This window comes from Nanorana parkeri, unplaced genomic scaffold (genome assembly GCF_000935625.1).
Source record: "Nanorana parkeri isolate BGI_ZX_2015 unplaced genomic scaffold, ASM93562v1 scaffold76, whole genome shotgun sequence".
NCBI lineage: Eukaryota > Metazoa > Chordata > Amphibia > Anura > Dicroglossidae > Nanorana > Nanorana parkeri.
The window spans coordinates 1,428,014-1,455,717 of record NW_017306344.1 but is presented as its reverse complement, the minus strand read 5'-3'; the positions used below and the strand labels follow the sequence as shown (position 1 = coordinate 1,455,717).

At 43.0% G+C, this 27,704-nt stretch overlaps 1 protein-coding gene across 1 annotated transcript in view; it reads right to left on the bottom strand.

The window, feature by feature from the left end:
- COL16A1 (collagen type XVI alpha 1 chain) overlaps window positions 1-27,704 on the bottom strand; it is a 165,973-nt gene that overhangs the window by 131,599 nt on the left and 6,670 nt on the right. The window contains exons 2-3 of the mRNA XM_018576760.1: window positions 25,338-25,447; window positions 2,047-2,118 (exon numbers count right to left, since the gene is read on the bottom strand). Coding sequence (XP_018432262.1) covers window positions 2,047-2,118; window positions 25,338-25,416 — 151 coding nt within the window. The 5' untranslated portion in view covers window positions 25,417-25,447. The remainder of the gene's footprint in view (window positions 1-2,046; window positions 2,119-25,337; window positions 25,448-27,704) is intronic.

Here is a 27,704-nt window from a genome sequence, read left to right as displayed (position 1 = left end):
GTTCTCACTGCAGATGGTTTACTCTGACACTTAGCACTAATCCAGCCCTAATTCAGGTTACAAAGTACAGTGTTTCCTGAATTTACTACTTATTGTTGCTTAAACCCTGAGGAACGGGGTGTCTAATTCCCCCAAAATGCGTTGGCTGTAGCTGACATTTCCATCCAAATAAACAACCTAAATGAACCTTCAAGCGAGATGACCATTCTTTAAGAGGCTCTCCTAACCACACATTCAGGATTTGCTGCAGTGACATATGAGTAGCCTCTTCCAAACGCTAAACAGTGCTGACCTCCCCTACAATGCACCTTGTTATCAGGTGTCCATGGTCTCTATCTTCCATCCTTGCACCCACTACCCATTATTAAACAATAGGGGATTACAAGTTAGCTTATTAGCAGTTAACACTTACATTGTAAAACAATTCAAGGCAACAAGTGACTGAAATCTATAAGCTATTGATAGTATCCAGGAGGGATGCACCGATACTGTTTTTTTAGTATCGAGTATGAGTACCGATATTTTTTATCAGTACTCACCGATACGGAGTACCGATATCGGCATCATGAGGTAGCATGGGCACGTCTTCCCGGCCAAACAGGAAGCGGGGTGGTGGGTCATGCCTGGGAAGTTGGCTTCACGCTCCAGCCTGGATTCCTAAAGCCGGCTCAATTCTCTATCCCAGCACAGTTCCAATATTGGGGTAAGTATCGGAGCATTTGGCCGAGTACGAGTACTCGGCCAAATGCTCAGTATCGGCACTGATACCGATACCAGCATCGGTATAGGTGCATCCCTAACATCCAGCAAACAAAACAACTTTTTTAGAAATTCAGAAACGTCACTCATTTGGCCCGAGTCTGAACTTTGTGTAACTCCCCACAGAATGTTCCAGGAACACCAGATTAAACACAAAAAGGGAATATGGTGGACTGGTGCAGTTTAAAAGTGTCTGAGTATAAAAATTAACTAATCAGCATATAGGCTATACCTGGCCTGTATGCATCTCCAGTTATACTTTTTATTTCTGTCTAGAGAAAAAGATTTTTTGAAGACACCACTGCACATTAAAGCAGCAGTAAAGTTAGGAGGGAAAAAGCCCCCAGGAGCTTTTAGCCATGATGAGCACATTATGGCAGACTTACCTGCCAAAGCGATCCTGTCAAGTGCTGTGCTCCTCCCTCACTGGTGCTGTCATCTTCATCTTGGTCTTCTTCCGGGTTTCAATTGGCGTGATTGGTCGGGCCCCAATGAGGTAACTACAGCTTTTATGGCAGAAGAGACTTACATAATCTCTCTCCTGTCATAAAAAGCCTGCCAAACGGCATTTTAATTTTTATTTATTTATTTTCCTAACCTCTGCTTTAATACCACCCTGGCTGTAAATCAATATTTTGCTTTTACCCTGATTCACACTAGTGGACAGTCCTGGCAAGCTATTTGACATTCAGATTTTAATTCTATTAAATCTGTTTGGTTTTCACTTCGGGATGGAGTGGTCCTTTAAAAACGGCATCATTAGCTTCATTAGGTTGTCTAGGTAATAAAATGTTAGAAGGACATTTGCACGCAGGAAGAAAAATATGTACTATTGTCTGACATCTTATTACCTTTTCCTTGGTATCAAAAATGTGTGCCGAATGGCATAAACCTTCAGAGATAATGATCTACAGCAAGACTAAAAAATACAGTTGGAAGCCAGCCTCAGGCAGCAAATAATGTTGTTGGTTAGCAGAGAACACTTGCCTTTGCAATGATACATACATCACAGCGTGTCACCTTCCAGACACCTACAAATAAGCTGCTGAGACTCCTACAGAACATTTGCAAGAAGAAAAAGCTGAAAAGAAGAAATAAGGCACAGAAGGGGATACGATTCTGACATAACAGGTTTACATTGCAGAAATTAGCAAATAATTCAGAGATGTGGTAAAAGGGAAGACGGAATATTAGTCAAAAAATAACAGCAAAAAATGAAGTGCTGCAAATCACACATCACAGGTAAATAAGAGTTTTAGGTCAGCAAAACTCTTGCTCCACACATACCCGTGGTATTGTTCATGCTTGCATCCCCTCCTGAGCTCAGTCCTTCACTCTGTAATGTTGGGCACACGTCACCTGCAAAAACATGTGTATTAAAGATGAATTCCAGGCAAACAGCTCAATACACACATAAAATACATATAAAAGCAGTTGTATTCCTGTCCATTCAGTGCTGAGACTGATGTGGACAGGAATGTGGACCAGATCTACTGCAGTTTCACTTTCCACTTACAGGACTCTCCACCATCACCCTGTGCCTGGAGAGAGACAGGAGAAGCAGCACACTGTTGAGCTCAATATTGCTGGTTGATATGGATTAGAATAAGGTCAACTGCAGATAAATACACCCGTCAATGGCAGACATACCAACATGAAAAAAATAATTTAGGGAGGTTCCCTTCTCATTTCAGGGAGGTGCCCTCTTCCCCATCCACCCCCATCCACAGGGGTGAGGGGGGGATGGGGGAGAGGGCACCTCTCTAAAATGATGGCAGATAGCAGAGGAGCTTATGTTATTCCCCTGCTATCAGCTATTTTGCCCGATGTCTGAATAACAGAAAAAAAAACAACAAGATAGCAGAAGAATGAATAGCTAGGCTGCTATTGGCCACTTCATCATTGAGCACAGCACTACCAGCCACTGTGCCTGCATGTGTGCCCATTGCAGAGGGCAGAGGCACTGTGATCAATGCTGAGCCTGCACTGTTCACAGGCTCCATGCCACTGGAGAGACTCAGTGCTCTGCCTGTCTTTGTGCAGATGTAGTGGCCGGGCAGGGAGCACAGTAACGCTTACCAGGCCCGGCATTACTGAGCTCCCTGCCCGGCCACTGCATCAGTCACACAGACTGCCACAGAGGCTGAGGAAGGAGGATCCAGTATGGATTTCAGCCTCAATACTGTATGTCTCCCAATTTTATAAGATGAGAAAGAGAAACACCTTCCAACACAATGTATGCATGCAATGGACACACCCCTGACATGCCAGCAGTAATGCAGAACATCAACAATTGATATGCCAAAATGATTAGTTTAATCCATAATTGTTTTTATACAGGCTTTTCGAAATATTAAACAAGATAATGAAGGAATTAGATAAGGGTTTCAGTGCAGAATAATAGTTGTTAAATACAATATCTACACATCAGATCAAAACGATTGACAACTGAGGAGGAAAGAGGGACAGAGGGATTTGGTTAAAAATCAGGGACAGTCCCTCCAAATGACTGACAGTTGGAAAGTATGATGCTGGTGTATGAGCACGGAGGCTAGAGTAGTTTCATGCAAACAAAAGCTCACATTTATAAAGCTTTACTGCTCTAAAGTGAAGTAAGAGTGAAAGAACAGTGCACAGAATGAATCACGCTGTTGTTGCATAAAGGGGAGCAGGAAGAACAGCCTTTGTTGAGATTATTAGATAACATGTGAAACAGAGCCTGCAGCTCCGACTGCTGCCTGGAAATGAGAATACAAATCATCATATAAAATAATATTCACTGGATTAAAAATAAAAACAAAATTTTTAAGATGCATTTTGTAGTGCAGACCATAATAAATACATTAAGAAAATATATGAAAAAACCACCACACATTGCCTCTAAGCTACAGACAGCTATTGTTTTTGTGTTTTCTCTGGTCATCGTACATTTTATTGAACTATTATATTTATTTAAATTTTTATAATTTTATTATGTGTTTACTTTGGTAGATTTTAGATAATAAACCAAAGCAAGACTTTCTCTGAGAATTAGGCCACATAAATGACAAAGGAAAAGTTATTGCTGCTGCTCTTGGCCCTATGAGTCAAGCAGTCATAAAACAAGTTTAGTTAGAAAGCAACTTTTACTACTAGTTCTTTGCTCTCCAGAGGTCTGACCAGAGAGGCCTTCACTTTTCAGTAAAGTCTGTCAGTTAGCCTAAAGGCTGTTCCAGAATTATCAGAAACAGCTGAAGTATTCTACATCACACACTGAATAAATCGGTCATCACTGAGCAGCACTAGTACAGATATTACAAGATATACTGTACTTCCCAATGCACTTTGTTATTTCAGTTAGAGTATCTGTTAGAGGGCATGGTCAGAATTTATAAGTATGTATGTTTAGAGAGGTCTGTGTTCCCTAAAAGGAACAGCTGTGAGCTGTCAAATGTACAAACCTTGAGCACAGTGATTTTTCTCTTGGTCTGGCCCCTTACCTAATGGGAAATAACTGGCCATTTGTTTGGGGCCACCAGGGCAGAGTAAAAGAAGTATCTAAGTGTCACTCCAGCTGGGTTAGCAGTTCCCTTACAGGCTATGAATGATTTGAATATTCTTTCTGGAGGTGACTTAAAATTAAGAAATATTAGGTAAAAATCTAACATGCATATATTATTTTCTTAGCCACTGTGCCCCAAAATATAAAGTAAACCTGTGACTTGCCTTTTTGTATTTCCTGTGTTGCTTTGCCACTCCCTTCTCCAACAATAGCAAAGAGAAGAAGCCCCGTATAAGTTCCGAATTCACTTAGTCAGAGCTTTCACAGAGCCAAGGACTCTCTAATTGCCTCCTTCTCATGTTACTGGGTACCTGGGTGGTCATTTGCCAAGCACTGTAACATGGGACAAAGGGGAGTAAGTTATATACTGCCCTGTACCTAGAATACAGAGAATGTAATTTTGCCTTCCCAGGTGAACAGAAAAGTGGATAAGTTAAAAAACGTGAGTTTGCTGAGCAAGGGAGTAAGGCAGTAAAATGAACCTGTTGTTTCGACATGCACAGACAAACCAACAGGTTCAGTTTAATGACAGTTCCACTATCTGCTTATACGTAACTACATTTCACTCCCATGCTGCTACAAAAAGTTCTTTGGAGGAAGGCCTTTATAAGCTCCAAGTAGCAACTTAGAGTTTACCCACGGCTGAGGATTCTCTTCCCTCACCCCCATGTGACAGCGCTGAGTGCCTGAGCAAATCACTAAGCACAAATGCTGTCACATGGGAGAAAATGGAGTAAGTCACATGCTCCCCATATCCAGGATATGTCAGTTCGATTTTCCCAGACTAGTGGAGCAGCATATGGATTGAAGGAAAAGTAAATATGACCAGGTAAAGGGGGTGACATTAAAGTAAACCTGTTCTTTTGTGCACGCAGGGCAAAGCAACATGTTAATTCTGGCTTTCTGAAACCTGGGATGCCTTGAAATTTTTACACGGAATCATGCCTTTCCATGGTGCAGGCAAGCCAGATGCCAGCACCATGGAAATGAAAGATTCTAATCCAGAGAGGGTGGGATCCTTTAAAAAAAGTGGAAGTTCGCCTCGGTCCTGGCCTGCTCCCCCCTCCCACCCTCTGCCATGCTTCTGATGTAATGGTAGGACTCTGGTTTGAAAGGAGGACTGAGTCGTAACTGTCGCTTCTTGAAGAAGTGGTCATAGGGACTTCTTAAGTTGTGATTGTTTTGTTAGGTGATGTTCCAGTTTCAGACAGCCTAGGACAAGTGCAGATGAAAACAGGTGCAAAAAATGTGCAAAAAACATGCAGTTGAAAAAGTAGTGCATGCTCTGGTCAAAACAGCTGGAAAAGTAGTGCAAGCTCAGGTGAAAACAGGGGCACATGTTAAAAGACAGATTTGCACATTAAAAAAAAAATTATCTAAGAGGCTACAACTGTCGCAATTGCTTTGATAAATTCCCTCCAATGTATATACAATTCAATGGACTAATGCAATAGACTCAGGACTCTGCAACACAATAAACTCAGGACTCTGTAGCGCAATGGACTCAGGACTCTGTAGCGCAATGGACTCAGGACTCTGCACTGCAATGGACTCAGCACTCTGCAATGCAATGGACTCAGCACTATGCAAACGCAATGGACTCAGCACTCTGCACCGAAATGCATTCAAGACTCTACAATGCAATAAACTTAGGACTCTGCACTGCAATGGACTCAGGACTCTGCAATGCAATAAACTCAGGACTCTACAATGCAATGGACTCAGGAATCTACAACGTAGTAAACTCAGGACTCTGCAATGCAGTAAACTTAGGACTCTGCACTGCAATGAACTCAGGACTCTGCAACGCAATAAACTCAGGACTCTACAATGCAATAGACTCAGGAATCTACAACGCAATAAACTCAGGACTCTGCAATGCAATAAACTCAAGACTCTACAACGCAATGCACCTAGGACTCTGCACCACAATAAACTGCACCACAAAAAACTCAGGACCCTGCAATGCAATGGACTCTGGGCTCTGCAATGCAATGGACTCTACAATACAGAATTTTGACCCATAAGTCTATATTATATGTAGAATGCATATGAAAATGTAAGCACCATGAAGCAAGTGTTCAGGGACAATGCAATATTAGTGAAATCGGATTTGCATTTACATTGCATATCCCTGAACACTATACCTGCACGCTGCATTGCATTTTTAACACATGCTTCTGTAGGGTCTCACCAACACCAGGGCTCTGTAGGGTCTCCAGGGCTATGTGGGGGTCTCTCCAGCCTGGTTAGACCCCTCAGAGCCCTGGCGAGATCCCACAGTGCCCGGGTTTAACCAGGGTTCTGTAGGGTCTCACCAGGGCTCTATGGGGTCCCACTATGGCTATGTGTGTTTTCACCAGCTTGGTGAGACCCCTCAGGGCCCTGTTGAGACCCCACAGAGCCCTAGTGAGACCCCACAGAGCCCTGGTGAAACCAAAGCTCTGTGGGTTCTCACCAGGGCTTTGAGGGGGCCTCACTTGGGTAGCAGGGCTCTATGAGGTCTCACCAGGGCGCTGTAGGGTCTAACCAGCCTTGTTAGACCCACAGAGCCCTGGTCTCCCCAGGGCTCTGTGGGGTCTCACCAGCACCAGGGATCCATAGGGTCTCCCCAGGGCTTACACCATGGCTTTGTGGGGTCCCACCAGGGCTCTGAGGGGGTCTCACCAGGGTAGCAGGGCTCTGTGGGGTCTCACCAGGGCTCTGTGGGATTGTGGGGTCCCACCAGGGCTCTGAGGGGGTCTCACCAGGGTAGACCCCTTGTTAGACCCCACAGAGCCCTGGTGAGACCCCACAGAGCCCTGGTCTCCCATAGGGTCTCCCCATCACCAGGGCTCCGTAGGGTCTCCCCAGGGCTCCAACCATGGCTATGTGCGGTTTCACCAGCCTGTTGAGACCCCTCAGGGCCCCGGTGAGACACCAAAGAGCCCTGGTGAGACCCCACAGAGCCCTAGTGAGACCCCACAGAGCCCTGGTGAAACCAGGGCTCTGTGGGTTCTCATCAAGGGTTTGAGGGGCCTCACCTGGGTAGCAGGGCTTTGTGAGGTCTCACCAGGGCGCTGTGGGGTCTAACCAGCCTTCTTAGACCCACAGAGCCCTGGTGTGACCCCACAGAGCCCTGGTGTGACCCCACAGAGCCCTGGTGTGACCCCACAGAGCCCTGGTGTGACCCCACAGAGCCCTGGTTAGACCCCACAGAGCCCTGGTCTCCGTGGGGTCTCGTCAGGGCCATGTGGGGGTCTCACCAGCACCAGGGCTCCGTAGGGTCTCCCCAGGGCTCCCACCATGGCTTTGTGGGGTCTCACCAGCCTGGTGAGACCCCTCTGAGCCCTGCTACCTGGGCTTTGTGGGGTCTCACCAGCCTGGTGAGACCCCTCTGAGCCCTGCTACCTGGGCTCTGTGGGGTCTTACCAGGGCTCTGAGAGATCTAACCAGCCTTTGTAGACCCCACAGTCCCCTGGTGAGACCCCACATTGCCCTGGTGAGACCCAACACAGAGCCCTGGTCTCCGTGGGGTCTCACCAGGGCAATGTGGGGTCTCACAAGGACCAGGACTCCATAGGGTCTCACCAGGGCTCCAACCATGGCTTTGTGGGGTCTCGCCAAGGCTCTCTGGGGACTCAACAGGGCTCTGCGGGGGTCTCACCAGGGTAGCAGGGCTCTGTGGGCTCTAACCAGCCTAGTTAGACCCCACAGACAACTGGTGAGACCCCACAGAGCCCTGGTAAACCAGGGCTCTCTAGGGTCTCCACAAGGCTCTCTAGGGTTTACATAGGGCTCTCAGGACTGTGCAGGGAGGGTCTCGCGGGCGGGAGCGTGCAGGACCAGCCATTGCTGACTATGTCTACGTCCATCTGCACCTGACGATCCGCCCTCCCAGCCAGATTGAACTCCGCCCTCCCAGCCAGATTGGGATCCTCGTGCGTTGGATGGGAGGGGCTCACGTTCGGGAGCTGTAAGGGCTATTGTGAATAGCCCGTGCAGCACCCCTTTGGTTCTACTGAACCGAAGGGGTCCTGGGGCCGAAGCTAGCCTAAGGATCGGCCGAAGCTACGGCTAGATCCTTCGGCAGCTTCTTGAATAGACCCCTATAATTCACATAGAGCAATTGTGCTATTTGTTAATTTATTAGTAACAGATGAGGAGATCCAATTTTTTTATCACTCATACACTTTCATATTTACATACATCTATTAGTATCATAGGAATACTTGAATGTTAAACTCAGTATTCTAACCATAAAAAGCTAATGTGTTTAATCTATAGATCCACATTTTTTCTTTTTGTTCCAAGGTCACATAAAAGTCTCCTCTTCGTGCTGATAGATTTTTTACATAGATCCCTTTTACTTTTAAGCCCTTCAAGTGGCTATTGTGAAACTCTGCAAAGTGTTGTGCAATTGGAATTTCCTTCTCTTTATTTTTTAATAAGTTGTTCACAGATGTTCTCCTACTGACACTCCAACTGATATACTACCTTACTCTAGCACAGTTAATAAACTGGTTAATTATATAATCTTTTTGGCCTTCTGAGTCATGGAAACATTTAGGGGGTTATTCACAAAGGAGCCGAAGGATCCAGCCGTAACTTCAGCTGATCCTTTGGCTCTCTTCGGCCGCCGGAGCCCTTCAGTTCAGTCCACAACTGGCTCCGCCCAGTTCTAATGACAGATCAGCATCCCCAAATGTCATTAAACAATAACAACTCGGCAGAGACGTCACAGCCGACTCCGTCCAGTTGTTATTCATTGGCCGGGACCTGCTAGAAGACTCTAGCAATGTAAATGACATGGATATATTAGTAAAATCTGTATTGCATTTACATTGCATTTCTGCGAACACTGCCGGCCAATAGAAAAAAGTTGAGCGGAGATAGCTCTCACTGCTAGCTCCGTCCAATGAGTTTTATAAATTTAATATAAATTTAAAAATTTTACAATATTTTTTCAACTTTTTTTTCCTACTTTTTTCACTATTTTCTATTCTGAATAATGTGCCTACGTTTTCGGGGTTTACCATTGACTTCAATGCACCGCAACACCCCCTCCCACTCCTGAATGCAGAGAGCCGGCCGGCTTGTGTTCCAGTGCGTTCCAGAGGCCAAACGCTCTGGAACGCAGACTTTGTGGTGTGAACTGGCCCACAGAGAGACAGGAGAGAGAGATACAGGGGAGAGAGCGAGGAGAGAGAGCTCAAGAGAGAGAGAGAGAGGGAGGCAGTAGTCCCAGTAACTATTTTAATGTGCTTGTTTTTTAAATAAAGGTGTTTTTCCTTGCTAGATCTCATTGAGCTTGTCATTTGAAAAGTAGATCTCCAGACGAAAAATTGTGGGCGCCCCTGTTCTACACTATATGTTTCCTGGTGTAGAACTACAACGTCTGCTACAGTACCTGGTATAGAGCTACAATATCTTCTACAGTATCTGGTGTAAAACTACAACATCTGCTGCAGTATCTGGTGTAGAACTACAATGTCTGCTGCATTGTCTGTTGTAGAACTACAGCAATTGCTGCAGCGTGTGGTACAGAACTTCAACAATTTCTGCAGTGTGTGGTAGAGAAATACAGCAAATTGCTGCAGTGTGTGGTGTAGAACTACAGCAAATTGTTGCAGTGTGTGGTGTAGAACTATAACAATTGCTACAGTGTCTGTTGTAGAACAACAGAAATTGCAGCCGTGTGTTGTTTAAAACTATAACAATTGCTGCAGTGTGTTGTGTAGAACTATAACAATTGCTGCAGTGTATGGTGTAGAACTGAAGCGATTGTAGCAGTGTGTGGTGTAGAACTACAATAATTTCTGCAGAATGTGGTGCAGAACTACAGAAATTGCCGCAGAGTGTGGCCCAGAACTGCAGGAATTGCCGCAGTGTGTAGTGTAGACTTCTGCAGTATCTTGTACAGGATAACACCATCTGCTACAGTATCTGGGATAAAATTACACCATGTGCCACGCTGTCTGGCACAGAACTACAGCATCTGCCACAATGTACGATATAGAACTATAACATCAGCTACAGTGTGTGATGTAGAAATAGAACATTTGGTACAATATGTGTTGTGGAGCTAAAATATTTGTCACTGCATGTGGTGTGGGATTACAATACCCACTCTTGTTTGGAACTACAGTGTTTGTTGTACATCTTTCATAGGATAGAGTGACCTGTATAAACGACATGACATTTGTAATTCCCTACAGGAATGGATAACACCAGAGACGATTTCCCAGAAGAACAGTGTCATAACCTGTCACAAGTTTTTCCTTCAGTTGAAAGCAATGGCACTGTTCCCAAAAAGAAACACATAATGGGAAATTGGGGCTAATGCAAGTACCTCGTAAATAGATTCAAATGAAGAAATGCAACTTGATGGCAGCTACTCTCAAATGACTTTGCGTGTGAAAAATAGCCAAAGTTACACATTTGAAAAATGTCTTTTAGGTCTTATACACAAAAGCCTATTTTCAAACACATAAAAGAAATAGGTTACAACTTCCAAAAAGTGAAAAAGGAACAGCAGATGAACATGCTGCACATAGGGACCTGTTTACAAATGCTCAAAATGGTAACTTCAATTCTCCCTATTTTTATCCTATTTATTTTTCTATTTTACATTTCAACGGGTTTATGAAAAGCTTGTTCAAGAGCTGCGATTGCCATTTTTATTCTTAGCACTGCAAAACGGTTTTCTTGTATTCTTATGAAATTCATCCAACGTATAAAATTGTGAAATTAGAGCTTGCACAGAAAAATCACACAAGATTGGTATGGCAGTATAATCCACATAATACAATAAAATTGATAGACAACCTCCTTCCTCTTGTTCGGTATAATAATGGTTTTAGTACTAATTTTGAAAACCTTTATTCTAGTCTAAAAAATTTGTTTACAGGTTTATCCAAAATTGTGCAAATTTGATTTTAAAAGCCATGTTCGTGCATTTCAATTTCACTGTTTATGGTTTGTGCAAATTGGCAAATGCACCATGCATTCAGGTACATGTAGTTTGAGATGCTTCTGAGGTCCATTTGAGTTCCTTTACAGTTACTTCTGACCTGCATTTTACTGCTATGTCACTGTGGTATGACAGTGGCATCTGAACACAACCGCAAGGTATGTAAACTGACAGTGTTTGGGTGAGCAGCTGGGCAGGGGAGTAGCAGTGTGTAGCCAGAAATGTATTACACCAGGAAGTGTCAAAGTCTTCTAAAGGTGTAGTCACATTCGTTTTTTTAACTATGCCCAGTTTTCCACTCTTAGTCCAGTTCATTTGTGTGCATTCAGTTATAGCAAAGCATTTCATGCTTCCAGGTGTGTTTTAATGAAATGAGTTCCAAAGGCACGTGCACAAATATTTTCATTGCCATGTGCATGGGGCCTTAGAGCCATGTAAACCCTAAAATCATTGACAGCCCGTTCACCATTCTGTGTTGTGGCAATGTGCACTAAAATACATGTGTTATTGAGCATTTCTGCAATGCATTGTAACACTACTTGCCACTAAGATGTGGTCCCATTCATTGTGAATGTCATTCCGATGCATTGTACATTAAAGCCCAATGCACAGCACAGAGATGATTTGAGGATCTACAGCTGAGTGATACACAAATAAGGTACATTTTTGAATAATAGATAAGGTACTTGAATGCATTTTTAAGATTTATCTTTTGCTGAGTTTAGTGAAACTTTAAATGTGAATTAGCCCTGAGTGGTTTTGCTATGGGTTTTTTTTTCACAAACTCCAGTGGGATATTCTTGAAGTGTTTCTAAACCCAAAAGCAAAAACTTAATATATTGCAGCTTGCCTATCATGAAATGCGGTGGCTGCATTAGATTTCATTTTTTGGCTTTTGTTTCCTTTATTTTCATATGGGGATCCAGCCAGTAACACATTTAATGTCTTAGAGTCACTTCACTCTATGGAGGAGCAATGGAGCCTCCCTTGGAGAGCAGCCTTGTCATCCTATGGAAAGGGTAGTGTTAGATGCACTAGATGGACTCCACTAACAAATTAAACCCCAGCTATCACTTTTTAAAGCAATTTCAGCAACTGTGTTTTTTTGGCGGGGATAAAAGTTTTATATAAATAAAAGCTGTACATTGTATACTCCCCAATCAGTGTTAAATGGTTTATATCAACCCTCCATCTGCCACTTTTGCTGGACAGCTTGGTCTGTTAAAGGAAGCTGAAAAATAACAGAATTACTGATTGCATCACCAGGTGAAAATAAAGAAGAACCCTTTAATAGAAATATTAAAACAGAAAATAAAGGAAAAAAAGAAAACTATTGGAGCTACCACAGCTAAGGACTAAGTTCTTCTATAACAGCATGCACTAAAGGGTCTATTCACTAAGCTGCCGTAGGCAGCCGAGTGAATGACCGACCTGAAGTGAAGTGAGCCGAACACTGTTCAGTCATTCACTTCAGGCTGGTACGGCTGATTTCAGCCGTATATCGGCTGAAATCAGCCGTACATCAGCTTGCGTCGGCTGGCTTCGGGTCGGCTGAACATGCTCAGCATGTTCGGCTGACCCGAAGTGCAGAAGGAGTTCTGGATCGGCTGAGCCGAACCTCCAGCTGGCTACTCACTATTGTTCGGCCTATTCTTATAGATGCCGAACAGCAGTGAGTGAATAGCCGAATGCCGCTGAGCGGCATTCGGCTCGGCTGTTCTGCTCGGTCCCTCTCAGGGACCGATCAGACCGATCTCCATGCAAATGACAGCTGGGAGGAGCCAGCTGATCAAACTGCAGCCGAAGTCAGCCAATGTATGACTGATTTTAGTCAATGTACTGCTGAAATCAGCCGTACAAGGCTGAAGTGAATAGCCGAACAGCTTTCGGATCACTTCATTTCGGCTAGGTTATTCACTCGGCTGCCTTCGGCTGCAAAGTGAATAACCCCCTAAGTGTATGTGTCAGATTGAAAAAGTAGACTTTGTAGTATCTGCCAGGTGAACAGTTGCCAGTGCAAAAGCTTTCATAGCGTAAGAAAGGATAGTGGAACAGCTTGTCTTAATATTTCAGATATACCCTATAAGGTGGAATCTGGGAGCCTGTGAGTTCATGCTGTTCTTTCCTTGGTTGTCAATACTCATTATATGATGTTATTACACAAGGTTTCAAAAACATTGCTAAATACTTTGGCTTTATCAATTGGACCAGAGCTGACAGCAGACAACAGGAAAAATGTGTTATTTAGGTAAGCGCCAATAAAATAAGTTACGTCTTCTGGCTTAAAGATACCCTGTCACCAACTTCAAAAACGCAGGTAAAAGCACAGAAATATCAAAGCATTTTAAATGCTTGCTTGCAGTGTTTTGCCTTTCCTAAAATATTGTATTCCACTTGCAATGTGCCTCTGAACTTTCTAGCAAATCTACTGCAGAAAGAGTCAACTAGCTAGCACAGCTTGCTCCCTCCTTGCACATCATAGCCCTCTCCTCTTCTCAGAGTGTCTATTTGTTCTCTGTGCTGGCCCAGCTCCCCCTTCTTTCACCTCCCTACATAACCTTTCATAAAGCTGCTCTGACAGGAGTGAAAGGTAACACTATAGAGTGTTACTTGAGTGACAGCTGTGAAATTGCTGGGACTTCTGACATCACATCCAAGATCTATACAGGAACATTGGATGACCTCACACCAGCTGTGTCTGAACTTTTATTTTTTCTTTCATACAAGCACAACACAATAGATGAATTGAGACCACTGACATGTTTCACACACACAGGGACTGTCTAGTCTTAGTCTCTATGACTAGGTTCCTGTGTGCGTGAAATGCATCAGAGGTCTTAATTCATCTCTTGGGTTATGCTTGTATGAAAGAATAAAAAATAATTCAGACAAAGCTGATTATTATTATTAATAATATTATTTACAATATAAGGAAAACATTACAGTTACAATACAAATCCAGACAATATGGTAAAGAGGGCCCTACCCATGAGAGCTTACAGTCTATGTGTGGTCACCCACTTTTCCTGTATAGTGGCCATCAGCAAATGAGATGGATGAGCACCTGTCTATAGAAGCCAAGCATGAAGTAACACACTGCTTTTCTTATCACATCCAAGATGGAGGCACCCAACAACAGTCTCAGGTCTTTGGATGTCTACACAAGGGAAGTTTTTTACATGCAAAAAACATACATACAATAATATTATTATCATTATTATTATGTGGGATTTATATAGCGGCCACAATTTCCACAGCGATTTACAGCATATAGGGAGACTAGTGCAATTACAATACAATGCCATACAAAAGGATTAGAGGACCCTGCTCTCGAGAGATTATAATCTACAAAGAGGGGCAAGTGATACAAAAGGTTGTAATAACTGTGAGGGATGAGCTGATTGAAGGAGTAGATGTATAGTTTTTAAGAGGAGGTGGAATAGGCTTAGGGTGGAATAGGGTGAGTTTCTAGCGATCACCTAAAGGCAGAGTTGGAGATAGCTGGATAGGTTGTGGTAGGGAGTTCCAGAGGATGGGAGAAGCTCTAAAATATGTTAAATGCACATACAGTCTAATCTTATTGCAAGATTTTAAAGATTTTAAAGCTGTGTACTGTCAAATGTATTTGCCTGTAAGACCATTGCAAGTAAAATGCAGAAGCAGAGAAGGTCACTGATAAGAAAGAGATGAAAGTACTTCTGCTTTTAAAATACTCATAGACGGTGTTATCTTTTTCAAGCCTTCTGTCCAGATGTCATTGGTCATCCAGCAAGACTGCTAGAAGGCTAAATGTGTCTTTCAATATTTTGTGAAAATTAAGTTTTTATCTTAGAAAGGTAGTGTGTATAGAACATGAAAGGCTACATTCCAAAATAATGAGCACATCTTATTTATGTGATAGAAGTATTGTGTCTTTGGGGCTCTTGAGTTACCTTAGGATCCAGCTTTGAAACTTTGTAGAAAAAAAAATCGGAATATAGAAGTTTATTTAATATGAGAATGTCAATAACTGCAAGAAATCTAAAACTTAAGGATGATCCACAGTGATTGTGGTTTTTGGGTGGAAAGATTTTTTTTTTTTATGTGGTCTGGGTGTGACAGTGTAGAATGGAAATTAGGTTAATTTCTCAGGGTGTGCCATTACTCTCAACGCCTATGGTAGTAATAAAAGAAAAACAATTGAAACTTTTCATAGCGTTCCCTGTAATTCTTCAAATTCCGAACCCAATCCGCAGCTCCGCCCAGCACCGGAAGGGTTTGGAAATGGAAGAATTATATAATGGTATCTGTCTTTATTCAAGTTCGGAAAATGAAAGGAATGCAAGCACTATCAGAAGTGTCAGTAGCTAACTGTAAATAACAAGTGACACAGTTTTCATAGCAACTCTTATTATAATATTGGCCTTGTTGTACCAAACTTTTTGACGTGATATAAATATCAGTCAATGTCCAAAATCAGCAAGTACAAACATTTGATTGAACCCGATACTGGCCCTACATAAACTTTAAATAATTACTTTTTTTATATGAAATATATGGCTAATATTTTTTTTTTTTAAGCATGTAAATCTTTATTGGGTTTTACAAAGTACATGTTAAGGTCGGGGCCACTTCATCCATCAATATTTTGTAAAAATCAGAGGACAAACCATCAGGGCCGGGTGCCTTAGCTTGATGATGGGTCGAAGGAGTGTGACAGGAGGGTGCACGGTAAAGCTTTGCGGATGAGGGTGATCACTCCTGCCGAGTGACGATTTGCAGGCGCCCCTATTGCCATCCCTACCCAGGATCGTTGGAGTCTGGCAATGTCAGCTGTCTGTAGATGGGTTTCCTGGAGAAGGGCTATATCCGTTTTGATTTTTTTCAGGTGGCGGAGTATTTGGTTCCGTTTATTGGGTGATTTCAGTCCTTTCACGTTCCACGTGACTACCTTTAAGGTGGTTCCCATCTAAAAAGACGGTGTGGTAAGCCACGTGAAGAGATGAGGTAACAAACTAGAAGGTCGGCGTGCATGGATGTCCCTTGCTTCCACACGCACCTAGAACGGTATTCCCAAAAGAGTGGTAGTAGAGAAATGACCAATGCATTGCTGATCAGGTAGTCGGGAGCGCCCCGTGATACAGCTCCCTGCGAAGGATGAGGTAAGGTATAGAGCCGGGTGAGGGTGGGTGAACTGGTATTTGTCAATAGTAAAAATACGTGAACTAAAAGCATAAAAATAAAAATAAAAAACAAAAAAACAACAACTTCTTCTGTAGGTGACTTCCTTTTTTCCCTGTGGCGGGCGTGATCCATTAAAGAGTGCAGAACCCTGCATCTACCCAGGATCGTTGGAGTCTGGCAATGTCAGCTGTCTGTAGATGGGTTTCCTGGAGAAGGGCTATATCCGTTTTGATTTTTTTCAGGTGGCGGAGTATTTGGTTCCGTTTATTGGGTGATTTCAGTCCTTTCACGTTCCACGTGACTACCTTTAAGGTGGTTCCCATCTAAAAAGACGGTGTGGTAAGCCACGTGAAGAGATGAGGTAACAAACTAGAAGGTCGGCGTGCATGGATGTCCCTTGCTTCCACACGCACCTAGAACGGTATTCCCAAAAGAGTGGTAGTAGAGAAATGACCAATGCATTGCTGATCAGGTAGTCGGGAGCGCCCCGTGATACAGCTCCCTGCGAAGGATGAGGTAAGGTATAGAGCCGGGTGAGGGTGGGTGAACTGGTATTTGTCAATAGTAAAAATACGTGAACTAAAAGCATAAAAATAAAAATAAAAAACAAAAAAACAACAACTTCTTCTGTAGGTGACTTCCTTTTTTCCCTGTGGCGGGCGTGATCCATTAAAGAGTGCAGAACCCTGCATATCCTTAAGGTTCTAAAGGTACCAGTACTCGTGTACATATGAAGTACAACAGTAGTAATAGCGCGCTCCGTCCCTGAGGTAAAAGTTCAAAAATGTAAGAAGAACACAGAGAGGGCCTTGCCCGGATTAGTCAATCAAATGCAGACATCAAAGTCTCAAGCCTTCTTTTTGCGAGGAGGGCTTTTAGAAGGTGAGTGTGAATGGGTGGTTTGATTTTGCAGCGAGCGTGCATATGCCTGCGCAGCAGGAGCAGACGAGAACGATTTATCGTGACCTCCAGGCGTAGAGATGCGGAGTACCGCTGGGTAGGCCATGGTGAATTTGATGCGGAGCCCCACTAGGATTTGGCATGTTTCATGAAATGCCTTCCGTTGTTTGGATAGGACAGCGGAATAGTCAGCAAAGACCAGGAGTTTGTGACCTCCAGCAATCAACTGACGTTGGGAGTGATATGCCATTAATATGTCACGGCGGTCAGCAAAATCTAGGTATCGTATTAGTACAGGCCTCGGTTTCTGCTGATCTCTGGGTGGGCCGATCCTGTGGGCTCTCTCCACTTTGCATGGTGTCTGGAGGCCTAGTGCTTGGGGTATAGTGCGTGAGCAGAAGGTATGCAATTCACCTGGAGGGACTGATTCTGGCAGGCCTATGATACGTAAATTATTGCGCCTCAGACGGTTTTCAAGGTCATCTACTTTGTCTAAAAGATAGCTGACTTGATCATGAGATTTGGTCTGAGTAACCTGAAGATCGTGCATTCGGTCATCTAGTTCCCCCACTCGCTGCTCTATATTTGTTATACATGAGGAGTGCATTTCCAGCGTCTGGTTAAGCTGCATGGAGTCGGCAATGATAGTGGCCAGATCGGCTTTTAAGTATGAGGCCACCGCCGAGGCCAACGATTGATAGTCCACCCCGGGGATAGCGTGAATGGGAGATGACTCACCGGGTGTGTCAGTCTGCATGGAATCATGGAATGTGTGCGGCAATATATTTCGTTTCGCTGTTTGCGGCCGCGATACAAATCTGTCCATCGTACACGGAGCACTCCTGATGATCTTATCAGATGGTGGAGCCGGTGAAGAGCAGATATATTCTGTGTTTTGGAGCAGGCGGGACGGAGCTCAGTCTCACACCTCTACTCCATCGGGCGCCGGAACCGGAAGTCTCTCGCTAATATTTTTATATTTGTGGAATTTGTTACTAGTATAAATTATTCTGTTTATATCACATTGAGGCAACAATCTTTGCTATGTTTTTTAACATTTACTGACTTGTATTCCAGTTTTTAGGTAACTGGAGTACTAGCTTTTAAACCTGATTATATACACCTTGCCTTGCAAAAAAAAGTCACCACCTGGATTTACCTCAGCAAATAGGTAAGCGCCTTCCATTGGATAAGTGTTATGATCTTGGGTTGCTTCAGTTGGTCAGGTATAAGTTCAGCAACTTTATGTCCCCAAAAACTGAGGTGTTATGATCTAGTTGCTTCAGTTGGTCTGGTTTAGGTTCAGCAAAAATATGAGGTCAGCTACCTACCTGAATATACTGAGCGGCCAGGGTTTTCCATCAATGGATTTTTTCTTCCCTGATGGCACATTGGGCATATAACATCATGACAATGCCAGAATTCATTGGGCTTAAGTTGTGAAAGTGTGGTTCAGGGAGCATGAGACATCATTTTCACACATGGACTGGCCACCTCAGTGTCCAGACCTTAACAACATTAAGAATCTTTGGGATGTGCTGGAGAAGACTTTACACAGTAGCCAAACTTTCCCATCATCACTAGAAGATCATAGTGAAAAATTAATGCAGCTCTGGATGCAAGTAAATGTTGTGGCATTTTTTTTTGCCTAGGGTAAAAAAAAAGTTATACTCACTTGATCCTCTGAGCCAGACGACTCTTAAAACCATTCCCTAGAGCGCCAATCCCCCTTCTCTGCAGTGGTTTAGAAATCCTCAAGTCATGGTTCCAATACAATGAATAGGACGTGAGGACACCGAGGTTCATACTGTCACTGCAGCAGAGGAGGAGACAAGCTGGAGGGAGCACAGCCGGCTCCCAGGATAGGGTGAGTATAACCAGGGGCGTCCCGAGGCTGGGTGTCACCCCACCGTGACGTCATCGCACACGCGCGTGACGTCATCGCGCATGCACGGCCATCTAATTGACGCCTGCCGGCGACCATTTTTGTTATGGACGCGGGCAGAGAGAGGAGGGGACGTTAACACAGCGGGATGAGGTATGCCGCCGGGTCCCCTCCTGACACTGTTTGGCTCTCAGTCCATGAGCGATTGCCCGACTTTTTAGAGGGGGTGACACCAAAATGACTGTCAGTCATTTTGGTGTCACCCCTCTTATGGGGTCCCCCAGGTGCGGGCCGCAACCCCCTTGTGACGCCACTGAGTATAACTTTTTTTTGGACCCTAGACAAAAACAAGCAGGTAACCCTTGCAGTGTGGGGGTAGCCCCACAACAAGGGTTAATACAATTTCTGCCCAGAGTTCTTTTTTCAATAATTATCTAAGAACTAACTCTGAAACAAGCATGTATGAGAATTGAATTACTTCTCCTTTATGACTTGTGGTAAAAAAGAACTAATAATAAACTGAAACTATGATTGCCAAGTCGGTCATTTAAAACTGCACATTGCATGAAATGCAAATGATTCAAGCTGATTGCATCAAGGGCCTTTTACCAAGTGCACTGTGCTTATTGTTTTAATTACTTTATTTTTGCCATGAGCGTTATGTCACAGAAAAAAATCATAGTGGTTTAATAAAGTGCCATTTGTTGACTGTTTCATCTGTGATGGTAATGGGTGACCTGAGGCACTGCAGCTTCTAAGAAACTATATACTTCAGCCAACACTGGCAGGGAAAGCACTAGAAATCATATCATATTCAATAGTACTATATATTCTCCTGTGCAGTACTTCTAATGTTCAAAATCTTTTAAAACATAAAATTGTGGTCTTCTTTTACTTACTGTGCTCTACACAAGTATTCTTTCTTGGAGAATGTAATTTTACTTTAAAGTTTCTGTGTCGCCCAGTAAAAAAAGTGAAATCAGCAACCCCCTTAAAGCATTCCAGGTACAACTGTTATCCAGAACTTCCAAGTGTGTTAGATAGCATGTCCACCGTTGGGTGTTTTGGTTTCTCCTACTGTCCCTACATTACTAAAGGACACAGATGTGCCATAGGAGTTTGTGGGATGAACTACTGTGCTCCCTGGGGTAGCACTTTCCGACACACCTAGAAATGTCAAATAACAGCTGCACTCAGAACTTCTCAAGAGAGTGCAGTTTTAATGTACCACACAATGGATGTTTAAGAATTCCTCTTTCTCTTTTACAGGGGGGTGCTGGTTTAACTTTTTTCCACATGGCAATTGCTATAAGCTCTTATTCACACATGAGAGACATCAAATACGCGCTATTTTGAGCATTTCTATTGAAGTCTATGGAGCCAAGAAGCACATAAGCTGCCGAAAAGAAGCTCATGTACTTTTTTCAAGCGACAAGCATTTTGCTACAAGCAACAAAATGTTAAGATGTGAACATGGCCTTAGAAATGAATGGAATTTTTGGGGTCTTTTTTTTCGGGCAGAAAAAAGCACTACAAAGTGCTAGGTATGAATGCGGGATAAATGCTCTTTTCGTAGCGAATCTAAAACATGGGGGGGTGTAAATGAATGTTTACGCAGCTTGCACTGTGCAAAATAGTATTTAAGGACATTTACCTACCTTTTATTTTTTCCCCCTCCACCATTATCCACAGGAAGAACCTGGAGATATGCCCAAGACTTCCAGGTAAGGGGAACATATGGTAATGCCCTACCTTCCCACAGTATGGTACCTGGTGCTGGAGTTGGCAATCACCAATCGTGAGGGCTGTCATGTGCGAATAGGGGTGCAGCTGAAATTTATACATGAGTCTGTGGAGGCCAGGACAGCAGGGAATCTAATGAATGGCACGTAAATTATATTAAGGGTTCCTACAGTAAAGTGCAGATTCCCTCTAACATAGAGTTAGACCTTCACGGAGGAATCCAAGATGGGTGCCTAGCAGGCACACTTCTGAATTGGCTAAGCACTGTATCATATACCCACAGGTTGTGGCCCACTTTTTCTACTACCAAACAATAGCAGCACAGACCAACAAAGGCTAAACAACACAAGCACTGGATGATTTCCTGCTTCCACTGGCTGTGTGAATGTAGACTTCTATTTCAGCTACCCATAGCCACCAAAGAAAAATACCAATGATCCATTATTCTTAGAGCTTTAACCTGAAATTTGTTTGTTTACTATGGACACATTATACCCTAGTATTATTACATAACTGACTATGACAAGCTTTTTTCATTTAGGTAGATGATGTAGTTACCATGTAGTACAAATAACTGGTAGGCTCTCGTACTACATAATTGTTGGTAGATTTAAAGACCGATTGTTTAATCCAATCCAATTATGTATGACCAACAGACTGATCTACCCCATGTTATTAAAATATTTTTCCTTAAAATGTTTTAATGGCATTGGTTTTTAATAATCAGTATGATTCCCCTTCAAAAGGTACCATTAGACACGCTATGATAAAGTCTGTATCTAACAACTTGTGGTCAGTAATTGAACTAAATAACCATTTTTTTTTCATCTGAGCCAACTTTATGCTTCAAAGCATAAGTATTACTTGGCTATCCTAATTATAAAAAAGATAAGGAGTCCCAAATGTATTTAGACAAACTGGTTCATATAACCTGTTATTGTCTATAATACAGATGAATATTTTTTCATTGTTTCTTCCAGTTATTATACAACATCATTAAATTCATAATGACTTCAGGGTGTAGTTAAGGGAACCAAACAATTCTTGTAGACTTGTTCCAGCAGATTATACTTGTTTTGACTAATGCTTCAAACGTACTATTAAAGCCTGCTTTTGCTGTAATGGAACAGTTTTCATGAGGTGCATTTTTATTGATATAGCTTACGACAAGAATTAAATATATATACATATGTAACATGCATATTTTTATAGCTATTGAAAACCCTAGGCTGAGATGTCTTGTTTCATTCTTTAGTAACATGATGGAAACAGCATAAACTGTAAAGACGATGTGGAGTATATAAATTTGAGTCAGCACATTCACTTGAAAATAATTTGCATCTCATTACAGGTTATTGTGGAAAATATGAATGTCTACAGTTGCAGTATAGAATGTTTATTACGTCTTTTCTAAACTAATTCTGAAACTCTTGATAGCTCTGTTATGCCTCCTCCCCCATAAATTATGCATTATGGAAATGTAACATTGTTCAAAGAGCTGCAGTGCAGTGCTGCATCGTATATACAATGCTTGGCATAGGCTCAGAGTGGCCATAGGGCTTATGTTTTTTTAATCCCTGGGGTAAGCTGTTTTTTTTCGTACACATACAGTACAAGACCAACTTAAAGTGTACGTAAAGTCCCAACTTTTTTATGTTTTGGATGCAGTGGAGAGGGGGTTAGGTTTTTATCACTGTCTGTGTCCCCATTGGGTAGGTTCATCTCTCTATTTGTCCATGTGACCTCTGCCATTGAGACTGAAATTGAGGGAAAATCCAAAATTTTGAGCAGTCACCAGAACAGGAATAGAGCAGAAATACTATACAGTCAAAAAAGCAAGCATCCTTTTTAACGATCAGATTAAACAGCCATGTGTTCACATGCTGTGAAAGCAAATCTCTTACAACCTATCATACACAAGTTCTGCATTGCTGTACTACTGTAACTGAACTGTCTTATTCCACAACTGTCAGGATTGCCTTGTTTTTCCATAGGTGTACTGTGGGATGATTACCGTATTGTAATACTACTTATTATTCAAGATAAAAGAATTTTAAAAATCCAAAAGAACCTGGTCTCACTAAGACCCTTGGCAATGCCAATTAGCTGAATGCTCCAGACCGGTGTCATGAATGACCGTACAGAGGATCCTTTCTATAACAGCAGATATGAGGTGGTGGTGTCTGCAGTGACCCTAGACTGCTCCTTGTCCACAGGAACCTGCCTCTTGGCTAAGCCTGACTTTCCCTAAGACCGTGGGTACCTGTCCCTATCTTACTTTCTCCATACTACAGGGGCACACCACAAGGCCACAGTCATGGCCACCAATATCTTTAGAGAACTCTGTGTTCACATACAGTCTCCCAAGATGGTGCCTTGGGAGACTGGCAGAGTTCATAGCTGAGGATACACTGGTGCCATGCCTGAAACCTTCTCTGAAAACAATTTCAGTTAAGAACAGGTGGGGTCAGCTTGAGGTAGAACGTGAGAACTACACGTCTAACAACCTGTAACAAGGAGAAATTACAGCTTCTAATCGACAAATATCTTATTGCTGGTTTAGGTGTTCTAAGATTTAGAGAACAGCCCGGGGGACCCATTGCCTAGTATATGGTGCAGACATCTTTATTACAGATTTCTTTATTGCATAAAGCATTATTTGACCATTGCTTATGTGGTCTACTACCTTTGGTGAGTGCGATATTAGGCCTCATCTACACTGCCATACAATTTTCCCATATGCAGCATATGCAAATAAGTGTCTCCATACACATAGCTGCATATGAAGCTGTATATTTGCGCTGTGTAAAGATAAGCAAAAAAATGGACCTAAGATGCATCCGGGCTAGGTATTTCTACATATTTTACGTATTTTTCGTGCTGCGCGTACAGTACATAAAAATTTCTATAAATAATTATGCATTCTGAGATTGCATACAGTGCACGCATATATGCGCATATAAAGCTCGTACATATGCGCATATACGCAATATGCAATTTTGCTCTTGCATTGTGTGTGCATGAGGCCTAAAGGAGCGTGTTTTTGTAGCGGTGGAAATTTCACTGAAAACACTGGTTTTCGTGTGTGGAGCACAGTGTTTGTATTGTTTCACACTTTTTGGAACAAGAAGATTATTACAGAATATATAGGACTGCATTGTGGTTAATATTTTGGATTATACAATTGTATCTTGTTTCATGTCCACTTTTTTGGAAGATTTGCTTTATATTTTATTGCACTTAAAAGCATGGTGTGTTTTATTGGACAGTGGTTACCCCCAAATTGGTGGTCAGTTGCAGTGCAATTTCAAACCTTCTTTATTGGCAATCAATGGCAACACTGTTATGCTCCCTCACCTTAATCTTCTCCTTCGTGCATTGGTAGCCAGTGTACATGCAGAATTTCCCACCCCTCTTGCATTGGTGATCATTGGCCCTGCTGTTAACCCCCAATTAACCCCCTTCCTTGCAAAACCCACATCGGTGGTTAGTGGCAGGTTTAAACCCCCATTCAGTGTTTCTAACCAGATCACACACTCCTTCTACGCTCTTTGCCTGATGATGGAGGTCCTGGACTATACTACTGCTACTGTAAGACTGTCCACCTGATAGTACTGGTTTTATTTCAGTTCTGGATGCAAGAACATTAAGAGCATCCAAGCACTCGGCATCTGGCTACCCTGCAAAGTGCCCAACACATAGCAGGCTGCATAGAGAGAGTTGGGAGCCTGCATAGAGCCTGTGGACCGTGTGTTGGGCACCAGGACATTAAGACATAAAAGTAGCATATATTTGTCCCAGAATCATTGTTTAATTCCTAATATAAAGTGCATCTGTGGCCAGACTATGGGCATTTAAGTACATATTCTTAACATAACAAATTGCTTTAAATCAAGTCCTACCTGACCTCTCTAGCTGCTTTTAAAGTAAAGAAATTAATTCCCAAAGATCCTCAAGGATCACAACAAAGACTATAAAGTTGGGTTTCAGTTGCTTTCTAAAAACTTAGAAACGCCTACTGTGTGTTTACATGAGAGAGCTGGCAGACTGTGAAAATAAATTATCCACAATGCTTGTAGATACAGAGGTAAATGAGAGCTTGTTTTAGAGTGCTTTTACTGTTTGTTAAGAATATGCAAATTTTTTGTGTGCATAATCTTGGCAAATGTTCATTTTAAGTTCATTTACATCCTGCAGGCATAAAAAAAGTCAAACACAATAAACAGGAAATGCTGGTTCCCTATTAAAAGCTCCAAGCCATAACAAAATGCAATCTGGGTCCCAGCCAAGGTGCTAATAATGCCTTGTACTTTGATAGGGAGCTGTTTGTTTAGGATCACCAAAAGAAATATGAATGGAGAGAGGGCATAAATGGTATTACTGAAACAATGTACCTGTCTGAGGTAGGATTCCTCCATTGCTGTACAAAAAGCAACTGCTCAGATAAATTGCTGATGTCCAAAAAAGCCACATGTTGGCGGTTGGTGAGTTCAGTTAACTCTTCCTGTTTAGTATAGATACAGAACAAACAAAGTTATTTTTTATTTATTTATTATTTATTACAGGTATTGATATAGCACCGACAATTTACACAGCGCTTTAAATACTGCACATTCACACCAGCCCCTGCCCGCAAGGAGCTTACAATCTAAGCTCCCTATTGCACACACATATTATGGCCAATTTGGACAGGAACCAATTATCCTTCCTTACTGTGCAAATCACAGTAAATATGTTGAGTTTCTTATTAGCAAATCTTTTAATGGAAATGGTGCAAATGTTCAAAAGTATACTGAATGGTAAAAAAACATGTCTAGACTTGGGAAGACCATGCCCCCCCCCCCCCCCCCCCCCCCCCTGCAGCTCCTAAGCCTAATTATTTGGCAGTAAGGCTGCTTATCACTGTGATGGACCAATAATGAGGCTTACAAGAAAGTAGGGATATGGCCTCAACCTTGATCCAGGTTGCCAGGAGAATTAGGGGCCAGGAGATCCCTGCTGCCTGTTGTCTATAATAAAAATATGTGCTTTAGCTTTGCAATTTCCAAATGTGTGCAAAAACTTACAGAACATTAGAGAGGCCATGTCAGTTTATAAAATCTTGCTGAAAGTATCCTGCAATAGAATGCATCAGGCATCCATCACTCTTAAAGAGTTTTAGGCCCCGTTCACACCGAGGCGGTCCGGCCGCGCGGATTTGGCTGCGGGGGCTTTGGCTGCGATCCAAATGCCCCCGCCCCCCAGGATTGCTCCCTGACTTTTTTGCCACGCTGATCAGTGCGGTTTCCATAAAGCTTTCAATGGAACCGCTCGATTCTGGGCGTTTTTAATTGTGCTTCAGCGATTAAACACAATCAAAAACTCCCAAAACCTTCCATTCACCCCAGGGCGGTTTGCGGATCAGCACAGATTCTGTGCTGATTTCAAAAGGGAGGTTTTGGGAGTTTTTAATTGCGTTTCAGAGCTGAAATGCAATTAAAAACACCTAAAACTGCGCTGAACAGCACAGTTCCATTAAAAGCTGTATGGAAACCGCACTGATCAGCGCAAAAAAAAAGGGTCAGGGAGCAATTCGGGCGGGGGGCGGTTCAGATCGCACGGACCCGCGTGGTTGCATAAACGGTCCCCATAGCAATGTATGGGATCGTTCATGTCGGCGGATCGTGAACAGGGCCTGAAATCAGCGCGGAAACTGCGCTGATCCGCAACCGCCCTAGTGTGAATGGGGCTTTGCAGAGGACAGATTGCTGAATTGAAGGAGGGAGCTGCTGGAGATGCATGTATGCTAGAAAAAATGGTACATGCATGAATCTGTAACCAGCCTTTATAGCAGGGCGCACATTGGGAAGGCTTACAACAATACAAAACACAAAAATTCCCCAGCCTCAACCTGCCAGCCAGCCTGCAACCAAACAAATAGCCCTGTCAACAGTATGCGTTAAAATCAGAGGTTTTAGTTGCACAAACTTTTGGCCAAAAATATGTAGAAGCCACACTGCCGCGCCAAGGCACCTCTGCAAAGTGTGGCTGGAGGTAGCCAAATCCTCCTGATAAGGTGCAGGGACGCACTGGAGGCCCAGCAACCAAAAATGCACGCTGGGACTCAAACTAGAAAAAAATGGTACATGCATGAATCTATAACCGGCCTTTATAGCAGGGTTAGGGGGACGCACTGGAGTCCCAGCGTGCATTTTTGGTTGCTGGGCCTCCAGTGCGTCCCTGCACCTTATCAGGAGGAGTTGGCTACCTCCAGGTACACCTGCATGTAATTTATCAACTTCATTAATATGCTCACACTTGGAGACTCGGATACATAGAGTTAGGACCACACTTTGCAGAGGTGCCTTGGCGCGGCAGTGTGGCTTCTACATATTTTTGGCCAAAAGTTTGTGCAACTAAAACCTCTGATTTTAACGCATACTGTTGACAGGGCTACTTGTTTGGTTGCAGGCTGGCTGGCAGGCTGAGGCTGGGGAATTTTTGTGTTTTGTAATGCATGTATGCTACCCTGCCTATTGCAGGAGACTTTCAGCAGGATTTCTTTAGGAATTGACATGGCCTCTTTAAAGGACATATATGAGAGAAACATGGGGTCTATTCACCAAGCTGCCGTAGGCAGCCGAGTGAATGACCGACCTGAAGTGAAGTGAGCCGAACACTGTTCGGCTATTCACTTCAGGCTGGTACGTCTGATTTCAGCCGTACATCGGCTTGCTTCACGTGGCTTCGGGTCGGCCGAACATGCTCAGCATGTTCGGCCG